Source organism: Narcine bancroftii, chromosome 3 (genome assembly GCF_036971445.1).
Source record: "Narcine bancroftii isolate sNarBan1 chromosome 3, sNarBan1.hap1, whole genome shotgun sequence".
NCBI classification, from domain to species: domain Eukaryota; kingdom Metazoa; phylum Chordata; class Chondrichthyes; order Torpediniformes; family Narcinidae; genus Narcine; species Narcine bancroftii.
The window spans coordinates 176,667,399-176,690,955 of NC_091471.1; the positions used below are offsets into that span (position 1 = coordinate 176,667,399).

Below are 23,557 nucleotides of genomic sequence, written 5' to 3' on the forward strand. Positions count from 1 at the left end.
ATTACCCAAAGCAAGGGGGTAGGTGCTGGAGATCATGTGGCGACTACCACTGGCTCAATGAGGCCACAACACCAGGTGGGCACCCCGTGCCGCACATCCAAGATTTCGCAGCTAACCTGCATGGGACAAGGATCTTCTCCAAGGGTACACCCCGATAATATCCCCAAGACTGCCATCATCACCCTGTTTGGCCTCTTCGAATTCCTCTGAAAGCCATTTGGGCTAAAGAACATCACACAGACCTTCCAACAATTCATGGATGCAGTGGGCTGAGACCTGGACAGCACATTTGTGTACCTGGACAACATCCTGGTGACAAGCAGGAACCAACAGGAGCATATGGTGCACCTCCGCAACCTCTACACCCGACTGAGCGAGTGTGGCCTGATGATCAACCCAGCCAAATGCCACTTTGGATTGTAGGCCATCGGATAACCAGAGAAGGAGCCACATGGCTACCCAATAAGATGGAGGCCATCCGGAAGTTTCCCAGACCCAGCGCAACCAAGGCACTACAGGAATTTGTGGGGATGATCAATTTCTATCACAGGTTCATCCCCTCAGCTGCCTGGATCATGTGGCCCTTGTTTGCCCGGATGGCAGGCAAAGTGAACGACATCACCTGGGACAAAGAGTCAGTGGGAGTCTTCGTGAAGGCCAAGGAAGCCTTGGAGGATGCCGCTCTCCTGGCATATCCCAGATCAGACACTCCAATGGCCCTGACAGTGGATGCCTCAGGAATGGTGATCGGTGGAGTTCTGGAGCAGCAGATCGAAGGAAGTTGGCGGTCGTTGGCTTTCTTCAGCAAACATCTGTAGCCTCCAGAACTGAAGTACGGCGCTTTCGACAGAGAGCTACTGGTGCTGTACTTAGCCATCCGCCACTTCAGGTACTTCCTAGAAGGCATATCCTTTACAGATCACAAGCCCCCGACTTTCACTTTGGCTAAGATTTCAGACCCCTGGTCAGTCCGCCAGCAATGACACCTGTCTTACATCTTGGACTACACCACAGATATAAGGCACCTCTCCGGCAAGGGAACTGTCCAAGCAAAGTATTCACCTGCTATCGAGGGGAGAGGACTTCGTGGTGCAGACAAAGGCGCAACAGTAAAATGAGGAGATACCCCAGTACAGGACTGCCATATCAGGACTGCAGCTCCAGGACACCCCAGTCGGCACAGATAACACCACCCTCTTGTGTGACGTGGCCACTGTTCAGACAGACCCATTGTCCTGACAGCTTGGAGACGACAGGTTTTTGACTCCAGCAAATACGTGTGGCACAGATTGTGGAAGCAGGTCAGCGGGTGGGCCAAGGCATACATACAGTGCCAAACAACCAACGTACAGCGGCACACCAAGATCCCATCTCAGCACTTCGAGCCCGCAGAACAGAGGTTCAATCACATCCACATAGATATAGTAGGACCCTTGCTGGTATCCCAGGGTTTCCATTATTTGTTCATGATGGTTAACCGCTTCACCTGGTGGCCAGAAGCAGTTCCCACTGGCAGACATATCTACAATCTCGTGCGCCAGGGCCTTCATCTGGTCCTGGTTGGCACAGTTTGGGTTACCATCCCACATCATATCCGACAGACGGGCCTAGTTCACCTCCAGTCTGTGGTCTGACCTCACCAGCCTGTGGGGTGCCCAGCTGCATCACACAACAGCTTACCACCCACAGTCCAATAGGTCGGTGGAGCGCTTCCACAGGTACCTCAAAACTGCCCTCATGACCACACTCCAAGGAGCTAACTGGGTAGACGAATTATCATGGGCGCTGTTGGGCATCCGCATGGCACCCAAGAAGGAACAACGCCTCTTCAGCTGAACTCGTCTATGACCTCCACTGGTAGTCCTGGGAGAATTCGTAGGTGGACAGCAGGATGACTCTTCAGCATTCCACAGCAGGCTAAGGGAAAGAGTAGGCAACCTCACCCTGATTCCATCTTCCAGGCATGGACACGCAAGGACCAACATACCCAAAGACCTGCAGGGGTCCATACAAGGATCTGTTTCAGGTCATCCGCAACAATGGGGTCACATTCAAGTTGGAGGTTGGAGGCAACACGGAAGTCTTCATCACAGACAGGCTGGAGCTGGCACCACGATGAAGAGGCAGGTACCACTCTGAAGAGGCAGGTACCACTCTGAAGAGGCAGGCACCAAAGGCTGCAGAGACTTTGCCTCTGGGCACCAAGGCCGGTTCTGGGGGAGGGGGTTGAATCATGTGGCGGCCCGCCGTGCTGACGATTAAGCCGGTGCTCCGGGCGGCGAGCGCAACCAAAGGCCAGCAGCCCGTGCAGGAGCATTGGCCCCAACAAATGGGTGAATGGCAAGAGCAGTTTAAAGGCCAGTGACCCCAAAATGGCACTGGCCTTGCTGCGCAGCCAACAGACAGAGACAGCGCATGGGGAAGGGCACTGTTATGTAGGAAGGAACCCACGCGTGGGAAACCCGCTTTTGTTATGCATGTTGTGACATCACCCAAGGGGGCCTCGGCGGGAGCAGTATAAGTATAAAAGTCGGGCCTGAGCCCTAATAAAACTCAGAGCTGAACCTGCCTACACTACAGGTGTGTGTCTTCTTTTGAGTAGTGTGCGGCTACAATATATATATTTTTTTAAAAACCCACATAACCTACTCTATTAAAAAAAAGAAAACTTAAGAAAAAAAAACATCTGAGCAGCTCATCCTGAGGATGACATATATTTTGTAGCTTTTGATTCATACCATGAGTCAAAAAACAAAGGTAAAATTATGTCTCATCTGGAAGAGTGAGTACATCTAATCACATTAAAAACATTCACATCAAATGAAAATAAGATATCAAAGGTCACCATGTATCTTCAAATTTCATCAATGAATCAAATACATGATATCTAATTTTTTTTTCCTGAACTTAAACAGGACATGATATGAGAGAACATTGTTGGAGGTCTTTCCATTTGAATAAGATGGCTCTTCTCGCCAACAATGAAAAGAAGGCCACAACCCATTGCGTAGGAACAGAAACACTCCCTCGTCTGGTTTTATAACCCCCAAAAGAGCAGTTATTGGATTGGTCATAGCTCTACCTGAAATATAGTTTTAAAAAATTTCCAATAGATTTCTAAGGATGGACAAGACCAAAACACGTGTGTCAATGTAGCAATGTCAGATTTGCAACTGACACAAGTAGGATGAATATTAGAAAAGATACAAACCATCTTATCTTTGGACATGTGAACACAATGTACCACTTTGAATTGGATTAATGAATGTCATGCACATATTGAAGATATATTAACCAGTTTAAGAATCTTGTCCCACAGATCCTCCGAAAAGTGTCTTGCAAGTTCCAATTCTCAAGCCTTTATAATCTATCATGAAATACTGGGTGTAATTTCAATAATCTATCATATACAATTCTAATTAATCCTTTCTGAGAAGGATTCAATTGAAAAATATTATCAACTAGATCTGGTTGATATACAAATGGAAATTCCTGAAATATGGCATTTCAGAAATTTCTAATCCATAAATATCTAAAAAAAATGAATATTTGGTAAGTCAAATTTACTTGCCATCTGCTTAAAAGACATTAATCTTCTTTATGTAAATTTGCAAAATAAGTAATACCTTTGATTTTTCCATATAGAGAAGAATTGATCAATTATTGATGGCTGAAAAAAAATAATTATGAGAGATAGCACTAGATAAAATAAAGTTTCTTAAATTAAAAAAATTTCCTAAATTGGAACCAGTTTCACAATATATGTCTGAGTATTGGATTAGATATATCCTTATTGATCTTGGAAAAACTAAATGGAAGAGAAGTACCTGATAAAGAGGCCACTGAATACTGCTGTACAGATTTCAATTCTCAATCTGTCCAAAATGGCTGATCCAATTTATCAGAATAAAAAATCCAAAAAGGTTAGATAATGAATATTAACAGCCCAGTAATAAAATCTAAAATTAGATAGGGCCATTCCTATATCTTTTTTCAAGTTTTGTAAATGAAATTTACTAATTCTAGAGTTTTTGTTCTTCCAAATAATGGAAGAAACTTGAGTCAATATTATCAAAAAAAGACTGGAATCGCTTGAACTAGACATAAAAACTTAGGACTTAGGTAATATTATCATTTTAACTGCATTAATATGACCTATTAAAGATAATGATAAAGGAGACCATCTAGAAAAAACCGATCTCACATACTCGAATAGAGGAGAAAAATTGAGTTTATATAAATCTTTAAATTGTTTAGTAATCTTAACTCCGAAGTATGTGAAATTATCTCTGACAATCTTTAATGGAATTTAAGTGTAGATAGGGACCAGCATACTAATCGGAAAAAAAGTTCATTTTAATGAAAGTTTAATATATATCCAGAGAAAGAGCTGAATTGAGAAAAGACAGATAACGTAGCTGGGATAGATCTTTTGGGATCTGAAATATAAACTAAAAGGTCATCTGCATACAAATAAATCTTATGAGTTACTTTATTTCTGACAATCCCTTGAACTTCATGAGTGTCTCTAAGTGCTACTGCTAGAGGTTGTAAAGCTAGATCAAATAGCAATTGGCTAAGGGGACATCCCTGTCTAGTTCCCCAAAACAGCCTAAATAAGGAGAAGTTGTTATTATTAGTAATCACCATAGCTAAGGGGGTACTAAAAATGAATTTAATCCATGATATAAAGCCCAAACCTTGTTTTTTAGCTTTATAATGACATTTGACTTTTATTGGCACAACTCTGGTCCTCATGTTGAAAAATGGCAATGATAGACTTCAAATATGATCAAAAGCTTAGAAGCAAGCCTAGCTCTCTTATACCTGCACTAATGAAGCTTTACATTACATGTAAATTGTTTGATTACAAATTTAAAACTGTGGAGCACAGGGGAAAATAAAGGGAAAACATTCTGGAGGGCACTGCAGGTTTAAGGATAAAAGATTATGAAGGATCTGAGGGTATTTTCTTCACATGAGGTTGGTGGGTTATGGAATAGATGTCACTCAAAGTGGTAAAAGCAAGGAAAATTGTAACATGCAAAATGACAGTTGAGGTCATCAATTATAATACGAATGGGAGCTAATTCTCAACCTAAGCAATGTGTTTGTTGGAGGCTTTCCTTAGAGTAGAGCCAAGGTCCAATTATTTGCAGCTACTTCATCAATGGTCCCTGCCTATCATAAAATCAAAAGTGGGTTATTTCACTGTGGCTTACATCAGCACTTAAAATACCTCAGACCATGAAGCTTCCCAAGCTTGCCTGAAGAACATACAACTTTCAGTGTCATAGCTGTTGAATTCTGGGTCACCCTAGTCCAGAAACTTTGCTGGATCAGCCACAATGCTGGAGTTTTAGTGCACAATGAACATTCATTGAGTGTAATTTTAGGAATCAAACAGAAGGCAATAATTTACCTCTGTGGTGTCCTACCATGGCTGGTGTGCTGAAGGCAACAGTTCTGAGATGGAGCAGCTCCTGGAAGATGTGATATTTTCAGGTGAATTCACCTCAAGGGAGGAACATCAACCAAAATGGACATCCAGAGAGAGGTTTGAGCATTGAGGTCTCCATCCTTCCACTGGTGCATTAGAGCTGGATTCATTATTGTAAAGGACTACAATGGTGTGGATTAGTTCCTCCAGTTAGTAGGTGTCCACCAATTATTTATGCTCACTCCAGAATGTTAGAGAAACAACATGAATTCTGCGTCACACACCAGCTGCAATCATTGCAATATGCCCAGCATCCTTCACAGATGGGCCCACCCCTCACCTATGACCATGATAGTATTCATCATGTTTTACAGATCAATTTAATTGTGGATTACAGGACACAAGGACAAAATAAGCCGAAAAAAGGACCAGGAGCAGACTGAACTCCTCTAACCTCCTCCTTCTTTCAATACGATTGTGGCTGATCGGATCTTGGCATCCATGCCACTTTCCTGCCTATCCTCGGCTCCCCTTTTATCTATAAATCTATTAATCTCAGTCTTGAATATTATCAGGGACTCAGGACTGATGGCCCTCTCATGCAAAGATTTTCAAAGATCCTTGACTTTCTGAGAGTAGAAATTCTTCCTCTTCTCCATCCCAACTGAGCATCTGCTTAATTTGAAGCTTCATCCCTTGCCCTCAGATTTTTCATCAAGGGGGATACAATCTCATAGCATCCATTTTTCAAGCCCTTTCAAAATATCTTACAGGATCTCCTCTCATTCTTCTCAACTTCAATGAGTATTGGATGTCCTATAGTCATTGACTATTTCTATTGCATTTCTGACATGATTACAGCATTAGTGAAGGGTTCCTCTGCTCTTCATTGCTAATGGCATCATAATGTGTTCTGAGAGAACATGGTTATGATTTTATAAATAGCAAGGGAAGTCTTACAAATAGATTCATAATGCTATTGAATGTAGATTTGTTACCCACGCACATTCTCAGCTAACTGATAAACTGGAGAATAAATTTGTTGACGTTAGATACTGCCTTAAAACAGAAGAAAAATATATTTGATTTAGGCATTACTGTACATTATAATTGGTGAGCTGTTTCTATAGCAACAGTTTATCATGTCAGCTTTTCACGATGTTGCCATAGAAATTCAAGTTACTTGAAAAAAAATTGCTGATACTATATACACGATAAGTCTCTGGGAAAATTAAGTGGGTTGCATGGATCAAAATTAATAGTGTCCCACATTTGCATATCTGCAGGACAGTAATTCTGAAAATAAATCATAATCTAGCAAGTTCAATAATATTAACATTCAAATGATTTAGTTATTTATGGAAGTGGAACAAATCTATCGAGGTCCTTGTCAGATGGGAGAAGGGGTGGAGAATCTGATGTCATGAATTTTAGAAATTGTGCTTCAATACCAATGAACTGTCATGGATAAAGATATTATAATGTTGAAAAGATACAATCCAGTGTCAAATCAGTTGTGGACTGAATGTATGTTACTGAGCATGACGAGGATGGTTTCCGTGTAAAAGAAATAATTTTGTCTTTATAAGACTGTCCAGTGGTTATATAATGATGCATATGCAGAAAGTAGATTGAAAGAGGCATGCCATATCCTTCTAGGATCATATATGTATTTGTCACAATTAGTTGAAACCAACAGATTTTCTTGCTAGAGCTTAGTTTCAAACCCAGATCTCTGGCTCTTCGAGGTAGCAGCCCCCACCTCATTGCTGCCCCAAAAGCCACTGAAATCAGCTATTATATCAATGCAAATATCTTTTATATTACAGTTCTCTGACCAAAGGTTCAGCCATTCAGTCAGTTTGTTAATAATGTTATCACAGAGCTACGTTGGTGAAGAACATTGAAATTACAGTACAGTACATTACAGTATGAGATTTGTCATCTCATACAAGAGGAATGAGAGGTTGAGGTAGGGTGATAATTTCCTTGCCTATGCTTAACCCGGATAAATCAACTATATTGAAGACTGGCACGCCCAGGTGTTTCTGAGCATGTATTGCGCTGGAAAGTCTGTCCTACCATTGGCATAAGGCATATTAAAAAATGGCGATGGAGATAATTGGGTTTTTGTTTGTAAGGTGTGCCTTACTTATACTACAACCAATTCCGCCAATGGATCCATACAGGTTCCCAGGTCAATCCTGTTATTGCTATTCCCATCTCTTTATTTTTCTGTACCCTTGCACTATATTCTCTCTCACAAATGCCTATCAACTCTCCATTGGTCCTTTATGCCATTAACTTGGGCTCAGAGTTCATTCTTAGTAGCCTATTAATCTGCAAGCATACAATTCAGATGCGGACAAAATCCTGCACGGACCCTAATGGTCACAAATACTACATACAGTATCCCAGGTCAGGATCAAATCATGTTCCTGACCTATGACACAGCAACCAACCACTGCACCATCATGCTAGGTCAGTTGCTGATTGGTTCATGGGTCAGATTCCCTTATTATTACTTGGGGTGCCAGGAGTTAATAAGGAAGACCTTCCAGGATCATATATGTATTTGTCACAATTTAGTTGAAACCAACAGATTTTCTTGCTAGAGCTTAGTTTCAAACCCAGATCTCTGGCTCTTTGAGGTAGCAGCTCCCCCTCATTGCTGCCCCAAAAGCCACTGAAATCAGCTATCATATCAATGCAAATATCTTTTATATTACAGTTATATCCCAGGTTGTGTCCTGGTCTCTTCACTGCACTCTTGTTGGAAGCGCCATCGTTCAACCTTTAAACACAATCAGGAAACTCAATTATCTGCAGATTCATTCCTGTGATATCTGCGATTTGTGAAGTGCGTGATGGAGCCTTGTACTTAAGATAAATATAAAACTGAGACAATCCAAAAGATCTTCAGAAGTTAAGCTGACACCCTCCCACCTCCATCTACCTATTACCTCTTACCTGTTCGCTTGGTTCCTCCCCCTCCCCTTTGTCGCTCCTCTCCTCTCCTCCTCCCCACCTTTTTCATTCAGGCATCTACCAGTTTTTCCACATTCCCAAAAAATGGCTTAGGTCCGAAACATAGAATGCTTTCTATTTCCAATGGACGCTGTGTGACCTGCTGAGTTTCTCCAGCACTTTTGAGCATGGCATCTGCAGATTTTATTTTTTGTTTCACTTCATACCGTGGTGAAGGCATCATATCCTGTTTGAACAATCGCTTGTTTACTCCTAAGTAAATGGTTTAATGACAACTGTAGATCACAATGTAAGACTAGATCTAAGTCTGATTTCAGGGGTGGACCTTTTCCCGGGAAACAGTGAATTTTGTATCGAAAAATTGTTACATTCCTGAACCAAGGGCTGGATTTGCTTCGATTTGGTGCAAAGAAACTGGAACTGATTAGAAAAAAGACAGATACTGTGCAAAATTAGCAGGCCCAGACTGATCCTTGGGATTAACTCATAATGAGTGAATGAAAGAAATCCCCAGATCTTCTTTGCTAAATTTGACCTGGGATTTTGTGTGTTTTATGTAATGGCAGTGCTGCTGAATCAGACCCACGGAAAGCGAGGAGGGGAGATGCAACACTCCCTCTGTGTCCAACGGCCCAGTCAACTACCACCAGCTTCACACAGGCTTAGAATGGCCCATTAAAGGAGCTGATTGTAGTTTTATTTAAAATCCTGCAAATGTGGGATCTGCGCCCAAGATGGGCGCCTCTAATCGGCAGCAGTCACAATGAGTTGCAGGCTCCAGGGAAGCAGAGGACTGGCACAGGGCACTAGAAAACGGAGATCACCCTCTATCTAAGAAGTAGAACTAGAGGAGACGACCCATGGGACAGTGACCACTGCGGCAGACCAGTGAGGGGGCTCTGCGGCTGAAAGACTCAAGTATGTGGCGGGCTGCAAGCGATGAGGCAAGGAATCCACGGAGGCTGTGGTCTGCTAGAGGCTGCTGTTGGGGGACACACACTGGACTGCAGACTGCTGGAGACTGGCTTGAAACTGGCTGAAGGGGTACCAGGTATCGAAACTGGGATGTGAGGGGGTGCTGAAGGGTTCCTGATCATGTTGGAGGTTTTGATCTGGAGCTTGGGTTGCCAATGGTTTGGACTGGACTCTGGGTGGTTGCAGAGGTGCTGGAAGCGAATCTACGGACACTCAGTGACTCTGGGGGGGACTCTCTTTTGCTTCTCTTTCTTTGCCTGTAAGAGGCACTTCAGGCAATATCTGGCAATGGTGAATCTGACTGCCTTACAGCAGGTGTAAGCAATTTCATGTAACATGACTCTGTTTTATTGCATGACAATAAATTGAATCTTGTGCAGATTACAATGTGTGGTGCAGAATGCATCCTAAGTGTAACATTGCAGGTTGAATGCACCATGGTCTCTTCTGTCTGTTTTTCTTCATGTATCATTCCCTGAACTCTGCAATACTTTCTCTGAACACCTCTGATTTTAAAGTCTGACTTTTCCAGGTAATGCACAAAACACAACACCAAAATAATCTAAAATGCTTACCTCTGCCTCACAGAAGCCATCTCTCCTTTGCTTTCCATGCATCCAAATTATATCCCCCTCTTTAAAAGCCAATTCATAGCTTGGATGAATATTGGGGCTGTCTTGCAATGGATTATAGTCATGAAGAGCAATAAACTGGAAAACAGAAATAATACCTAAATGTTACAGTGACTAATATCCCAGGTATGTTCAATAAATGCAGACTTTGGAGAAAAATGTAATCTCCTGACATGATGAAACTTTAAAGTGTCTAGCATCAGCAGTTCTTTGTCTCTACTGCAATATTTTAAATGGCTAATCTTATCGCTGAACCAACTTGCTTATATACAAACAAATGCAGAAACAGAGAGATCTGCTATTCTTTGAGGTTACTTTGGGCCTTGCTGTTGAACAGTGCAGAGTAGACAGACAGATGGATTATGGTGGGAATAGGATTGTGAGCGAATAAACCCTGCTGCAGGAACACAGCAGGTCAAGAAAATAAAGGCAACATTACCATTTTTTTTTCTCTCTCTCAACAGACATTGCCTGATATCTTGGGCATTTGCAATATTCTCCTTTTGGTTCCAGGCCTCAGTCTGGTCTTCAATTCACAGTTGTACATCCCTTTGATTGTGTTCCCCCTATCTAACATCCCACAATACTCTGTCAGCCAGCTCAAAACTAGCTAGTCCTGTACATGGTCTTCTCAACATCTCCCATTTAGCTCCTGTGGGCCCTTGGGCATGGTGGTGGTTCAAAGCTTCACTTTGAAGGCTCTTCAGACAGAAATATTAACTGTGATTCTTTCTCTGCTGTGGTTGATTGGCCTCCAGCATCTTGTTATTTTATTTTGAATTTCTGCATCTAGCTTTTTTGAGTTTCAGTTACACGTGAAGCTTACTTTATTGGATGGGTGGTACTGTGGGAAGAGCAAGCCCACTTTAACTAAAGCTGGAGCAGATGTCAAAGCTCTACTTCAGTGAATGAGGCCTACAAGCTTCTAAAGCACGCAGCACTGTGGTCACAATGTGCACTGGATTCAGTTTTAATCCAATGTTAGCACAACAAATATAGAAAACAAGCTTTGGATTTTTAAAAAATCTGTTACACATCACACAAAGCACAAGATCACCCCAATCATGCACCTAGGCCAGTTTTTTGTTCAGTAAGTTTCCAGTTCCAAATCTTGTCCAGCCTATGCCATGTGCTGATTGTGCTCAGAGGTGGGGGAGGGGATGTTTCTGTTTCTATGAAGGTCAAAACTGAATCAACTCCTAACATTCATTGTTGCTATGATGACTTCGCTATTTATAAATAAATTGCCTGTCATAACTGTGTCATTATTTGAACAAAGCAGCTGCTAATGGCGGACGAACATATATCTATCGTTTGAATACCAGCTTGATGGTTCTGTAAAACATTAGATAGGAAACTGGTTCTGATTAATCACTTGGCCTTTGCTTCTCCGATACCCCATAGGAGAAGAGTACATAATGTTGCAAACCTCAAAATAATGACAAATACCAGTAACAATTGAAAACACATTGATCCATCTACAGACATGTGCAGGAGAGAGTAGAGATCATATGGACTCTTCTAACTCTTCAATACAACAGGAATGCTTTGATTGGGGATCAAAACTATGAAAATAGAAATTAATAGAAGATAGTGGAACAGACCAGAATGGGTAATCATCACAGAGGAAATTTTGATTCTCACCTTGATAATCTAATATCAGAAATGTTAAAATAACAGTGCAATTATAATTCAACATATTATTAGCTGAACATGCAATCTACCCTGCTGAGTATTTCCAACATTTCTATTTTCATAGCATCTGCATTGATACTTTTGATTTTCAATATATTATTAGTGGATGCGTTTGAGAAATTACTATAGCCACAGTGCTTCTTCAGACGAGCAAGCAGTTGTGTCTGACATTGATTAATTATCAGTTCTGCAACCCGCAGATGCACTGGACTGTGATAAAACATCACAAGGGATTCATTCTCAAGAAGATCTTATTAGGAAGAAGTGAATGGCAGAATACAAGATCTTCCAGAGAATTGGAACCCAAATAGGGACACCACATTTTCAGAGTCTACACCTGTTTTGTAGTTAGGGATGGCTGCTTTTCTCTGCCTCAGCTCCAGGGACATTGTGGTGATCTGATGGATGTCCTGGTTGTGGTTATAACTAACTCTATATGATGCAGAAACTAAAATGGGGTTTCTGATCTGCATAAAGCCTTAGAGAAATGCAGCCAGCCTTCACTTAACCATTTATACACCAATCCTTCCCAAACCTATTTTATTCTCTACACATTTCCTTCACTTTCCACTCATTCTACCTCTTATCTATACTGGGGGAAATGTATAGTGATTAATTCACCTACCACACACACACTATTTTTAGGACATAGCAGGAAACCCATGTGGTAACAGGGAGAATATAGAACGTCCACAGAGATACCACTGGATGCCAGTATTGAAACAAGTTGTCAGAGCTGATGGGCAGAAGCTGGCCTATTTCCATATCACACAGATCTTTATTCTCTGGACCAGTAAGTTCAGTCCTAACTGAATAAATAGAATAACAGCGTCATAGTTTTACAACATGGAAATAGGCCCTGCAGCCCATCTGATCCATGCAGACCAAACTTTCTACTTGTTAATCCCATGTGCCTTTGTTGAGCCCATTTTCCTCAACCTTTCCTATCCATGTACCTGCCTAAATATCTTTTAAATATTGCAATTATACCTGCTCTGGGAGTTTGTTCCACATACCCACCACCCCTATGTGAAGAAGGTGTCTTTTAACTCTTTCCTCTCTCAACTTAAGTCTATGTGCTCCAGTCTTAGATTCCCCTATCCTGGGAAAACAACTATCACTTCTATAATGTCCCCCTCCTCCTCATACAGTCCAAACTATCCAGCCTCTCCTTATAACTCACACCCTCCATTCTCAGATAACATTTTTCTGAATCCTCTGTCAAAGCTGTCAGTGTTTACTGACTGAATACAAATGTCTATAACCCTCAGCACTTTTGATTTATATTTCAGATTCACATTTCAATCTCTTAGGGAGATCTCAGAGATCTAATGACCCTTGCCCAAACATCCCTTGGCACTGCTTATTATCTGAGAACATAAATATAAGTCTTTAATTTTGATTTACCATTCTCCGTGTAGACTCTGTTGGCAGGAATGTGAATCTTGTTTCCTTAATAGAAAAGAAGAAAGTTGTTTCATTAGCATTGTGTCAAACAACAAGGTTGCCCCAAAACCACTGCGGCCTTGCCTGGGCCATGCCATTTGTTCAAGTATAACCCTTGGCCTGTGTCACATTTGTGGCCCGAAATGTGAAGTTAATAACACTACTACTGCGGGTTTTACCAGTTAAACATCTCAGTGTCTTTATTTTCCTGCTTCCCTTATTTCATCATCCTGCATCTTTCACCTCCAGTGCATACCATCTAACTTCCGGTCAGGTTAATACATATCATGCATATTCATCATCATGACATCCCTCCTTTCACCAGAAATAAACTTTATATCTTAATGTTGAAATGTAAACACCGTCATCTTATCAATATCCCTCGGAACCAACAAACAACTTCAAACAAACAAACAAACAAGTTCAAACTCCTTCTACACACAAGGTAACCTAAACATGTCGTAACCAACTGTAATACAATAACTCAACTAAACAAAATGCACTTCATACAACACTCATACACGCACTTTATGATATATGATCAAATCACTGTCCCAATGTTCTATTATCATTCCAACTGTCACAAACTTTCCCTTTCATGATAATGCGGGCACAATTAGAAATACGGCACAAAGTCTTCGTATCGTTTAGGTGGTTTCCTGTGTCGTTTCGGCCTTCATGCGATGCTATCGTCGCCACTCGTTTGTTCACTCTCAGCGTCGGAAACACGGCTCGCTATGGCCTCGGGTGCTTCTGGCACTCTGGTCACTTCATCAAGAATGCTGCTAACTGCCTCGGGAACATCATCTGGTCCCTCAGGTTGAGCATCTCATATTGGACTTTCAACCATCTCGCTCGATGTCGCTCTGGATTGGTACTTTTTGACACCAGACACGTTTCTTTTGTACAGGACTCCAGCCGGAGACTTGACTGTTACCATATTGCCACTTCTGGATACGACAGTGTAGGGTTGATGGTAATAAGATGTGTCTAGCTTACCACCACTCTCTTGCCTCACCAGAACATTATCTCCAGCCATGATGTCTGAGTACCTGGCCCCACGTCTCGAATCTGTGTACAGCTTTGCTGCTCCTTTCTTTTCAGCATCGTGGTCCCTCAACTCCTGGTCATCCCTGATTTCCTTTATTTCGGGCATTTCTGTGCGGATTTTTCTCCCAAAAAATGCTTCTGCAGGACTTTTTCCTGTGGTTGCATGAGGCGTTGCCCGATAGACAGCTACATAGGATAGCAATGCTTCTCTCCAGTTCTGTCCTTCTGCATGAGCAATCCGTAATCGTTTTTCAATGGACTGATTTTGTCTCTCTACTTCCCCGTTGGCTTGCGGCCATTTCGGAGTTACTTTATGATGGTGGATACCTGTGGTCCTCATGTATTCAGCAAATGTCTCTGAAATGAACTGTGGACCATTGTCAGAGTATAGCGTAACAGGCAATCCATATCTTACGAAGATCTCTGCTAATGCTTGTATTGTTTTTTCAGTGGTCGTGGACCTCATCACAGCGTACTCATAGTATCTGCTGTAGTAATCTATCACTACCATGATTGATTCACCAGTCGGTAAAGGTCCAAGAAAATCAACAGCTACGTTGATCCATGGTCCTGTCGGGAGTTGCGTACTCCGGATCAGGTCTGGAGGATTACTCCTACTTGTGATTTGACATCCATGGCAAGTTTTGACGAATTTCTCTGCGTCTTTATCACAACCTGGCCACCATACTTTACTCCTGAGGTTTTGCTTGGTACCAACAATACCTAGGTGTCCTTCATGAGCTAAGGATACGATCTTCTGTCTCAACCTCTGTGGTATCACCAATCTACAACTTCTCAATACACACTGTCCGATGCAACAAAGTTCGTCTCTAATGGGAATGTAAGCCTTGTGACTACACTTGTCCCATTGTCCACTCTGGATACATTCTCTCACTTCCATGAGTTCTGGGTCATGTTCGGACTCTCTCTCGACTTCCTTCGTGGTCACAGCTTTCAGTGTCGACTGAATAGCTACGAAGCGTACAAAACTCTCTGCTTCTGTCCCCAATTCTGACTTGGATTGTGGGCATCCATCCTTCACCAATCTGGACAGCGGATCAGCAATGTTTGCTTTCCCGGCAATGTGAACTACTTTATACTTGTAGGGTTGGAGTCGGAGCACCCATCGCTCTATTCTGGCACACGGTTTGGATCTAGCGGCATAGATCACCTCTAATGGCTTATGATCTGTGATGAGTTCAAATTCAATGCCATACAAATATGCATGGAACCTCTCACAGGCCCATACAAGTCCGAGTGCTTCTTTCTCTGTCTGAGAATATCTCCTTTCCACATCTGTCAAAGATCTGCTGGCATAGGCAATGATTCTTGGTCCCACATCATGCATCTGGACCAACACGGCTCCTAAACCAACAGGACTAGCATTCGCTATGACTTTGGTTGGTGCAGCCGGATCATAATATCCAAGAGTATCAGCATCCGTCAGACTTTGCTTCAGCGCTGTGAATGCTTTCTTCTGCTCAGATCCAAAATGGAATAGTACACCTTTCCTGGTCAGTTTCCTTAGTGGTTCTGCCAATGTAGCAAAGTTAGGGATGAACTTTGCGCAATAATTGACCAATCCCAGGAAACTCCTCACCTCCGTGCACTCTGGGGTGCACGTGCATCTGCAATAGCCTTCACCTTGGCCTTTGCTGGGTTTAGTCCTTCCCGTGTAAGTCTGTGTCCTATGAAGTCCATTTCTGACACACCAAACTGGCACTTGTTTCCATTCATAGTAAGGCCTGCCTCCTGTAGTCTAGATAGTACACGCCTCAAACGTTTGTCATGCTCTTCCTTTGTAGGCGCATGGACTATGATGTCGTCAGAAATGTTAGCAACTCCAGGAATGCCTTGAATCACTCGATGGATTTCATACTGGTAGATCTCATAAGCTGCATTAATGCCGAACGATAGTCTCTTGTATCGGTACAATTCACAGTGAGTCACAAATGTTGTTACGTCTCTGGATTCTGGGTCCAGCTCTAATTGATGATAGCCCCATTTAAAATCAATTTTTGAGAATATCTTACTGGTAGTTAACTCCTGAAGTATTTCCTCCACTGTTGGTATAGGGTGACGTTCTCGAATTAAAGCTTCATTGGCCATCCTCATATCAACACACAGTCTTATGTCGCCATTTGGTTTGGGCACAATCACTACTGGGCTGACCCATTGTGTTGAATGTTCTACCGGTTCAATAATGTCTTGCTCGATCAACTCTTTAATTTTGGCCTCGACTTTCCCACGAAGTCCAAATGGAGTTCTGCGCACTGGTTGCGCCTTGGGTTTGACCATTTTGTCCACCGCTAGCTTTAGTTGTCGACCTTTCAGCTTTCCTACTCCCTGGAAAACTGCGGGGAATTCTTGCTTCATATCCTCGTATGACTGAACTGAATTGACACGAGCTCCAATATGAAGTATTGCCAGGTCTTGCGCTGTGCGTCTACTCAGCAATGGTTCTCCCCTCTCTTCTATTACAACAAACTCTGCTTCGGTGTACTTATCACCAGCTTCCACAGTCGCAGTGAAACATCCAATGGTCTGCAATGGCTTGGTTGCTGTGTATGGATACAGTTTCTTGGAGCACTTCTTTGATATACAGACGATCTTTTTCCTTTTCAATTTCTCCCATAAATGTCGGTCAATTACATTACTGTCACTGCCTGAGTCTACAATGACCTGAACTGTCACACCACCAATTATCACTGGGACCTTCTCATGATGTACATCATTCAATGTAAATTGATAGTATCTCGGTCCATCCTGGTTATCATCATCATTGTCACTTTCTGGGTCACCGTCTATATGGCGGATAGTGTCTTTCTTTCCAGGATACTTTCCTTTCCCCCAAGCTTTGCCTTTGGAAGCTGTGCTCTTCCCCTTCTGGTCTGCATTGGACTTGCTTTTGCACTTCTTTGCAAAGTGGTCCTTACCTCCGCACTTTCTGCAAACTTTGCCTTTTGCTGGGCAGCATGGGTCTTTTCCAAAATGACCTCTGTTTCCACATCGATAACACTCCACGTCATGTGTCGACGTATATCTTGGCTGGTTATGGCGATGCGAGAGCCTCTTAACTTGCTGGCTTGAGTTGTCCTTCAGGGTCATGGCATAAAATTGCCCCTCAACAGCCTCTAACGCAGCAGCAATAGCTAAAGCATCGGTGAGCTTCAACTCACTCCCTTTTTCCAGCAGACGTCTCCTGAGCTTGTCTGATCTGCAGTGCTGCACGACTTGATCCAATAATTGGTTGTCCAAATCAGCTGCCATGTAATTGAATCCAACAGCCAGCTGTCGCAATCTCGTCACGTACTGAGCAATTGTTTCTCCATCTTCTTGTTTCGTTCTCCGAAACAAATGGTGTTGAAATGTAACATTCGGTGTCACTACATAGTGTGCATTCAGTGCATCTACGGCTTTCTGGTATTCATCCTTCCTTCCTGTATTCAAAAGTATTTTAAAAGTTTCCCGAACTGCGGTGAAAAGAAGTAATGCCCTCCTCTGCGCTTTTTGTCCCACCGTACCGCTATCGAGAAATAGGCCACGACTGTCGGCGTAGGCTTCAAATTCTTCCAGCCATGCCTTCCACTTCACACTCACAGTGCTTGTATCACCCGTTGGGTCAAAATGAGGAACACCTCAAAGTGTTAGAAAGTCAGCTTCTGCGCCTGCCATGAGGAAACTTTTTCAGCCCAAAGCCTCCGATTCAAAAATCAAAATGCTTATCACATTGAAGTTCCAAAATGTTGTTGTTTTAATCCTCGTCGCCAATGTCACATTTGTGGCCCGAAATGTGAAGTTAATAACACTACTACCGCAGGTTTTACCAGTTTAACATCTCAGTGTCTTTATTTTCCTGCTTCCCTTATTTCATCATCCTGCACCTTTCACCTCCAGTGCATACCATCTGACTTCCGGTCAGGTTAATACATATCATGCATATTCATTATCATGACAGCCTGGTCTTTCATTGAGGTCCTGTTTCCCAGCTCTGAAAACAACAAAGGGCTGTCACAGCCCAGTCAGCTGCCCCTCACAGAGGCCTCATGCCTGAACTCTCTGCCATCAAAGCTGTCAGTGTTTAGTGACTGAATGCAAATGTCTATAACTCTCACAATGACTCCAAGCAAGATAAAAATTGATAAAAGCATTTATTTTATAGATTAAAAGTACATTTACTTACCAAAAAGGAATTTAAAAAATTGAAACTAATGAAGTAAACATCACTGAAGACATCTACGTGAGACACTGCCTCAAGAAGGTGGCCAGTGTCATATAGAATCTCCATCAGCCTAGTCACAACCACTTGCTGCTTCCTTCAAGCAGAAGGAACAGAAGCCTGAAGGCCAGCACATCTTAGTCAAAAACAGAGTACTTTAAAAATAAATATTCTCATGCAATCGAATGGAATAGCCATCTCATGCACACAAACTCTAGAAACTTCAGTGATGCAATGGACGAATTGGAGGAAAACGTCAGAACATCCCTTGGTACCCAATGGAAATCCTCGGCTCCAGTCCTGCCATTAGTCTACACTGGTAGCAGGTGGCTGCAGCTGCTGCTGTGCCCTGTTTGAAAGAGTGACTTCTTAAGGAGCCTAATGGGGCAGCACAAACATCCGGAGGTTTCTCCGAGTCTCCACAATAGCTCCATGGACCCTGAGTTAAACAAGGAAGTCTGCAGATGGCATGATTTAGTTTACACAAATTGCTGCATTCTTAGAATAACAAATACAAGGACACATAACCAACATTTTTGGCCTGAGCCCTTCATCAAGGATTGAGCGAAAAGCAAGTAGGCGTCCGGATAAAATGGTGGGGGTGGGGTAGGTAGGGGGAGGAGCGCAGGCCCACAGGCAAGGGTTCTGAGGTGGATGTGGGCGAGAGGGCACAAGAGAAAAAAGCAGAGAAGTGATAGTGAGAGGGGATAGCTCTGCAAATGGAGAGAGAAGGGGGTGAAGAGCTGGAGGAAAGGAGACAGAGGGATGAGGAAGAGAGGGAGACGAGTGTGGCCTAGCGGAAACCAGACAAGGCCATGTTAATGCAATTCAGTTGGAAAGTACCAAGATGGAATATTAGGCATTACTCCTTCAATTTGTGGCTAGCTCCCGTTTAGCAGGGCCCAAAACCATGGACGGGCATGTTGGCATGGGAGTGGGAAATGGGATTGAAATGGTCAGCTACTGAGAGAACCCCCCCCCCCCCCACCATTGCTGCTGACAAAGAGAAAGTGTTCAACAAAACAATCTCCCAGACTGCGTCCAGTCTCTTCAGTGCAGAAAAAACCACAACTGGATCACCAGATGAAATAAGTTCATGGGAAGTGCTGCTTGACTTGGAAGGACTGTTTGGGGCCCCCAGTGGAGGTGAGGGAGGAGGTCAGGGCCCAAAACCATGGACGGGCATGTTGGCATGGGAGTGGGGAATGGGATTGAAATGGTCGGCTACTGAGAGACCCCCCCTACCATTGCTGTTGACAAAGAGAAAGTGTTCAACAAAACAATCTCTCAGACTGCGTCCAGTCTCTTCAGTGCAGAGAAAACCACAACTGGAGCACCAGATGTAATAAGTTCATGGGAAGTGCTGCTCGACTTGAAAGGACTGTTTGGGGCCCCCAGTGGAGGTGAGGGAGGAGGTATGGGCACACGTGGAGCAGCTCCTGTGGTCACAGGGGTAGATGCCAAGGGGGTAATTAGTGGGAGAGCTGAGAGGATAAGGGAGTCATAGAGGGTGCCGTTCCTGCAGAAATCGGAGAGGTGAGGAGATGGGAAGATGGTGGCGAGATCATGTTGTAGCTGATGGAAATTGCAGAGAATAATAAATTGGATGCGGAGGCCAGTAGGTGACAGGCGACAACAAAGGGAATCCTGTTGCAACTAGGGGCAGAGGGGCCAGGGCAAATGTATGGGAAATGGAGGAGACCTGGGCAAGTGGTGAGAGGAGGGGAAGCCACATTATTTGAAGGAGGACAACTTGGATGATCTGGAATGGAAAACCTCATTCTGGGTGCAGATGCAACGGAAATTGTGGAATTAAGAGACAGGAATGGAATCTTTACAGGGTGTAGACGAGGTAGTTGTGTCACTTGAACCTCCCCATTCTACCTTGACTCGAATAAATAGATCACTAAAAAAATTGAAATATCACTTTATACTAACTGCTACTGTGAATATTTATTTATCGATATATTTATATCTATGATCTCCTTTTCTGCCTTTGGATATTATGGGAATTTAATTTAGATGATTGTAGTGGATGCATCTTCTGAGGCACTAGCAAGTAACAGTGTCGTATTTATACATATAATAATAAATTCTCATGTTCATACCAAGAGGTAACTACTTCCAGACAATGCCTTCCATCCACATCAATGGAACCTGCTGTGAACATGTGGGTTTCAGCTGGTGGAGACTCAGAGAACAATTAGCCAACCTAAGCTGGGAAAACTCTGGATGTTCGTGCTGCCTCAGTGGGCTCCTTGAAGAGTCACTCTTTCGAACTGGGGACAGCAACAGCTGCAGCCACCTGCTACTAGTGTAGACTAACTCCAGGACTGGAACTGAGGATTTCCATCCGGTACTGAGGGATGTCCTGACATTTTCCTCCATTTCATCCTTTGCATCACTGGAAGTGTGTATACATGAGGTGACAATTACATTTGTCTGCATGGTGACATTTATTTTTAAAGTATTTCACTTTTACAACCAGCATATCGAGTATTCACTGTCGGCTTCAATGAAGTTTCACATAAATGTAATTCTTTCAGATGACAACAATAGATAAAATTAAGAGCAGCTGTAAATGATGAAGCATTTTAAAATATACAGTGAGATCCTTGAGCTTTAAATTTCACAACATTACTTCTGGTACCTATTCATTTATTATTCTGATTTATCCTCTGTCCAATAGATTAGTGCTAGGAGGCCATTATATTGCTCCCAGAGGAGTTTTGCCCTTTGTTGTATTTCTCCTGATTTTTCTTTCTTGATTAAAATCTGTTCTTTCAACTGCCTTAATGCAAAAATGGGAGAATGGCACTTTGAATGGCCAAGGGAAGGAAAATAAATGAAGAAAGAAAAAAATGATCAACAATAAACAATAAGAACATAGAAATCTACAGCACAGTATAGACCCTTCGGTCCTCAGTGCTGTGTCAACCCAGTAACCTCTCTAACAACTGCCTAGAATTTCCCTGCTGCATAAGCCTCCATTTTTCTCAGTTCCATGTACCTGTCAAATAGTTTCTTAAAAGATCTTATTTTACCGACCTCCACCATGGTTGCCAGCTGCACTTTCCATGCACCCACCACTCTATGTGTGAAAAAAATTACCTCATACAACCCCCCCCCCCACCCTGTAATTACTCCAAGCATATTAAAACTATGTCCCCTGGTGTTAGCCATTTCAGCCCTGGAGAAAAGCCTCTGACCATGCACAAGATCAATGCCTCTTATCATCTTGTACACATCTGTCAGGTCACCCCTCATACTCCGTCGCTCCAAGGAGAAAAGACCAAGTTCACTCAACCTATCCTTGAAAGGCATACTTTCCAATCTAAGCAGCATCTTTGTATATCCCCTCTATAGCATCCACATCTTGCCTGTGCAGTAATGAGGTGACCAGAACTAAACACAATATTCCAAGTGTTCTCTAATCAAGGTCTTGAATATCTTCACATTACCTCATGGTTCTTGGACTCAAATCTCATAGTTAATAAAGGACAACACACAATACACCTTCTTACCAGCACTACCAACCTGCCCAGCAACTTTGAATGTCCGGTGGACACAGACCCCTAGATATCTCAGTTCGGCCACAATGTTCAGAGTCCTCCCATTAACATTTTATTCTCAAGTCAGGTCAAATTTATTATCATCTGATTGCTCAAGTCACTCCTCCACTCTCCTGGCCCACCCGGAGAACGACACCTCATTTGCCAGACTGCTATTCATTGACTTCAGCTCAATATTTAATACGATCATTCCCCAGAGGCTGGTGCATAAGCTATCCTTGCTGAGACTCAACACCCCTCTCTGTAATTGGATTCTGGACTTCCTAACAGAAAGACCATAGTATGTCCAGGTCAGTAACAGAATATCAAGGAGCATCATGCAGAGCACTGGCACACCTTAGGGCTGTGTGCTCAGCCCACTCCTGTTCACGCTACTGATCCATGACTGCATCACCAGATCCAGCTCCAACAGTGTCATCTAGTTTGTAGATGACACAACAGTAGTTAGCCTCATCAGCAACAATGATGAGTCGCATTACAGAGAGGAGGAGGAAAATCTCATTAAATAGTGGAGAGTAACAACCTGAGACTCAACATGGACAAGACAAAGGAGATGATCGTGGACTTCAGGAGGACCAGGAAGGACTACCCTCCACTACATTTCAACAAATCTGTAGTAAAGAGAGTGGAGAGCACCAAGTTCCCTGGAGTTTACTTAACCAGTGACCTATCATAGACATTCAACATCTTCTCACTTGTCAGGAAGGCAAAACAGCAACTGGACTTCCTGAGATGATTGAATCAGGCATGGCTACTGGCTATCATTATGTCAACCTTCTGAAAGAGCTCTATAGAGAATGTCCTAGCCGGTTGCATCACGGTGTGGTACAGTGGCTGCAGAGAAATGGATCGGAGGTCAATTCTCAGGACCATATGAGTGGCAGAGAGGATCATTGGAGTCTCCTTCCTCCCACCGATGTGATCTACTGGGGTCATTGTCTGAAGATGGTGCACAAAATCAATGAGGACCCCTTCCACCAGGCATACAGCATCTTTCATCTACTCCCATCGGGGAAGAGATACAGGTGTATCAGAGCTAGCACCACTAGGCTGAGGAACAGCTTCTTCCCACGGGCAGTGAGAATGCTGAATGACCAAAGGAACTGCTCACACTAACCATCTGAGACTCTAAGTTACACAAAACACAATCTATCTATTTATTTATTTATTTATATAGCTTAAAATATTTGTCCTGCATATATATTACTGCATATATATTATTTGTCTGTATGTGTGTTGTATCTGGTTGTATATCTGCATGTTTTGCACCAAGGACTGGAGAACACTGTGTCGTTGGGGTGTACATGTACAATCAGATGTTAAACTTGTCTTGAAGTACAACCCAACGACACACCATTCACCAGTCCTCAGTGCAAAACATGCAGGCACACAACCAGTCACAACTTAATTACAGACAAGCATACATATACAAGCATTAATATAAATAAATAAATATTGCTTCATAAATATGAGAGTCTTGGATGTTCCTTTGGTTGTACAGCATTCTCTCTGCCTGTGGGAAGAAGTTCTTTCTCAGCCT

The 23,557-nt window shown here is 42.8% G+C and overlaps 1 protein-coding gene across 1 annotated transcript in view; it reads right to left on the reverse strand.

The window, feature by feature from the left end:
* Positions 1-23,557, reverse strand: part of LOC138757885 (uncharacterized) — a 68,249-nt gene that overhangs the window by 30,537 nt on the left and 14,155 nt on the right. Inside the window, exons 5-6 of the mRNA XM_069925952.1 lie at positions 13,138-13,182; positions 9,979-10,113 (exon numbers count right to left, since the gene is read on the reverse strand). Of these exons, the coding sequence (XP_069782053.1) occupies positions 9,979-10,113; positions 13,138-13,182 (180 nt within the window). The remainder of the gene's footprint in view (positions 1-9,978; positions 10,114-13,137; positions 13,183-23,557) is intronic.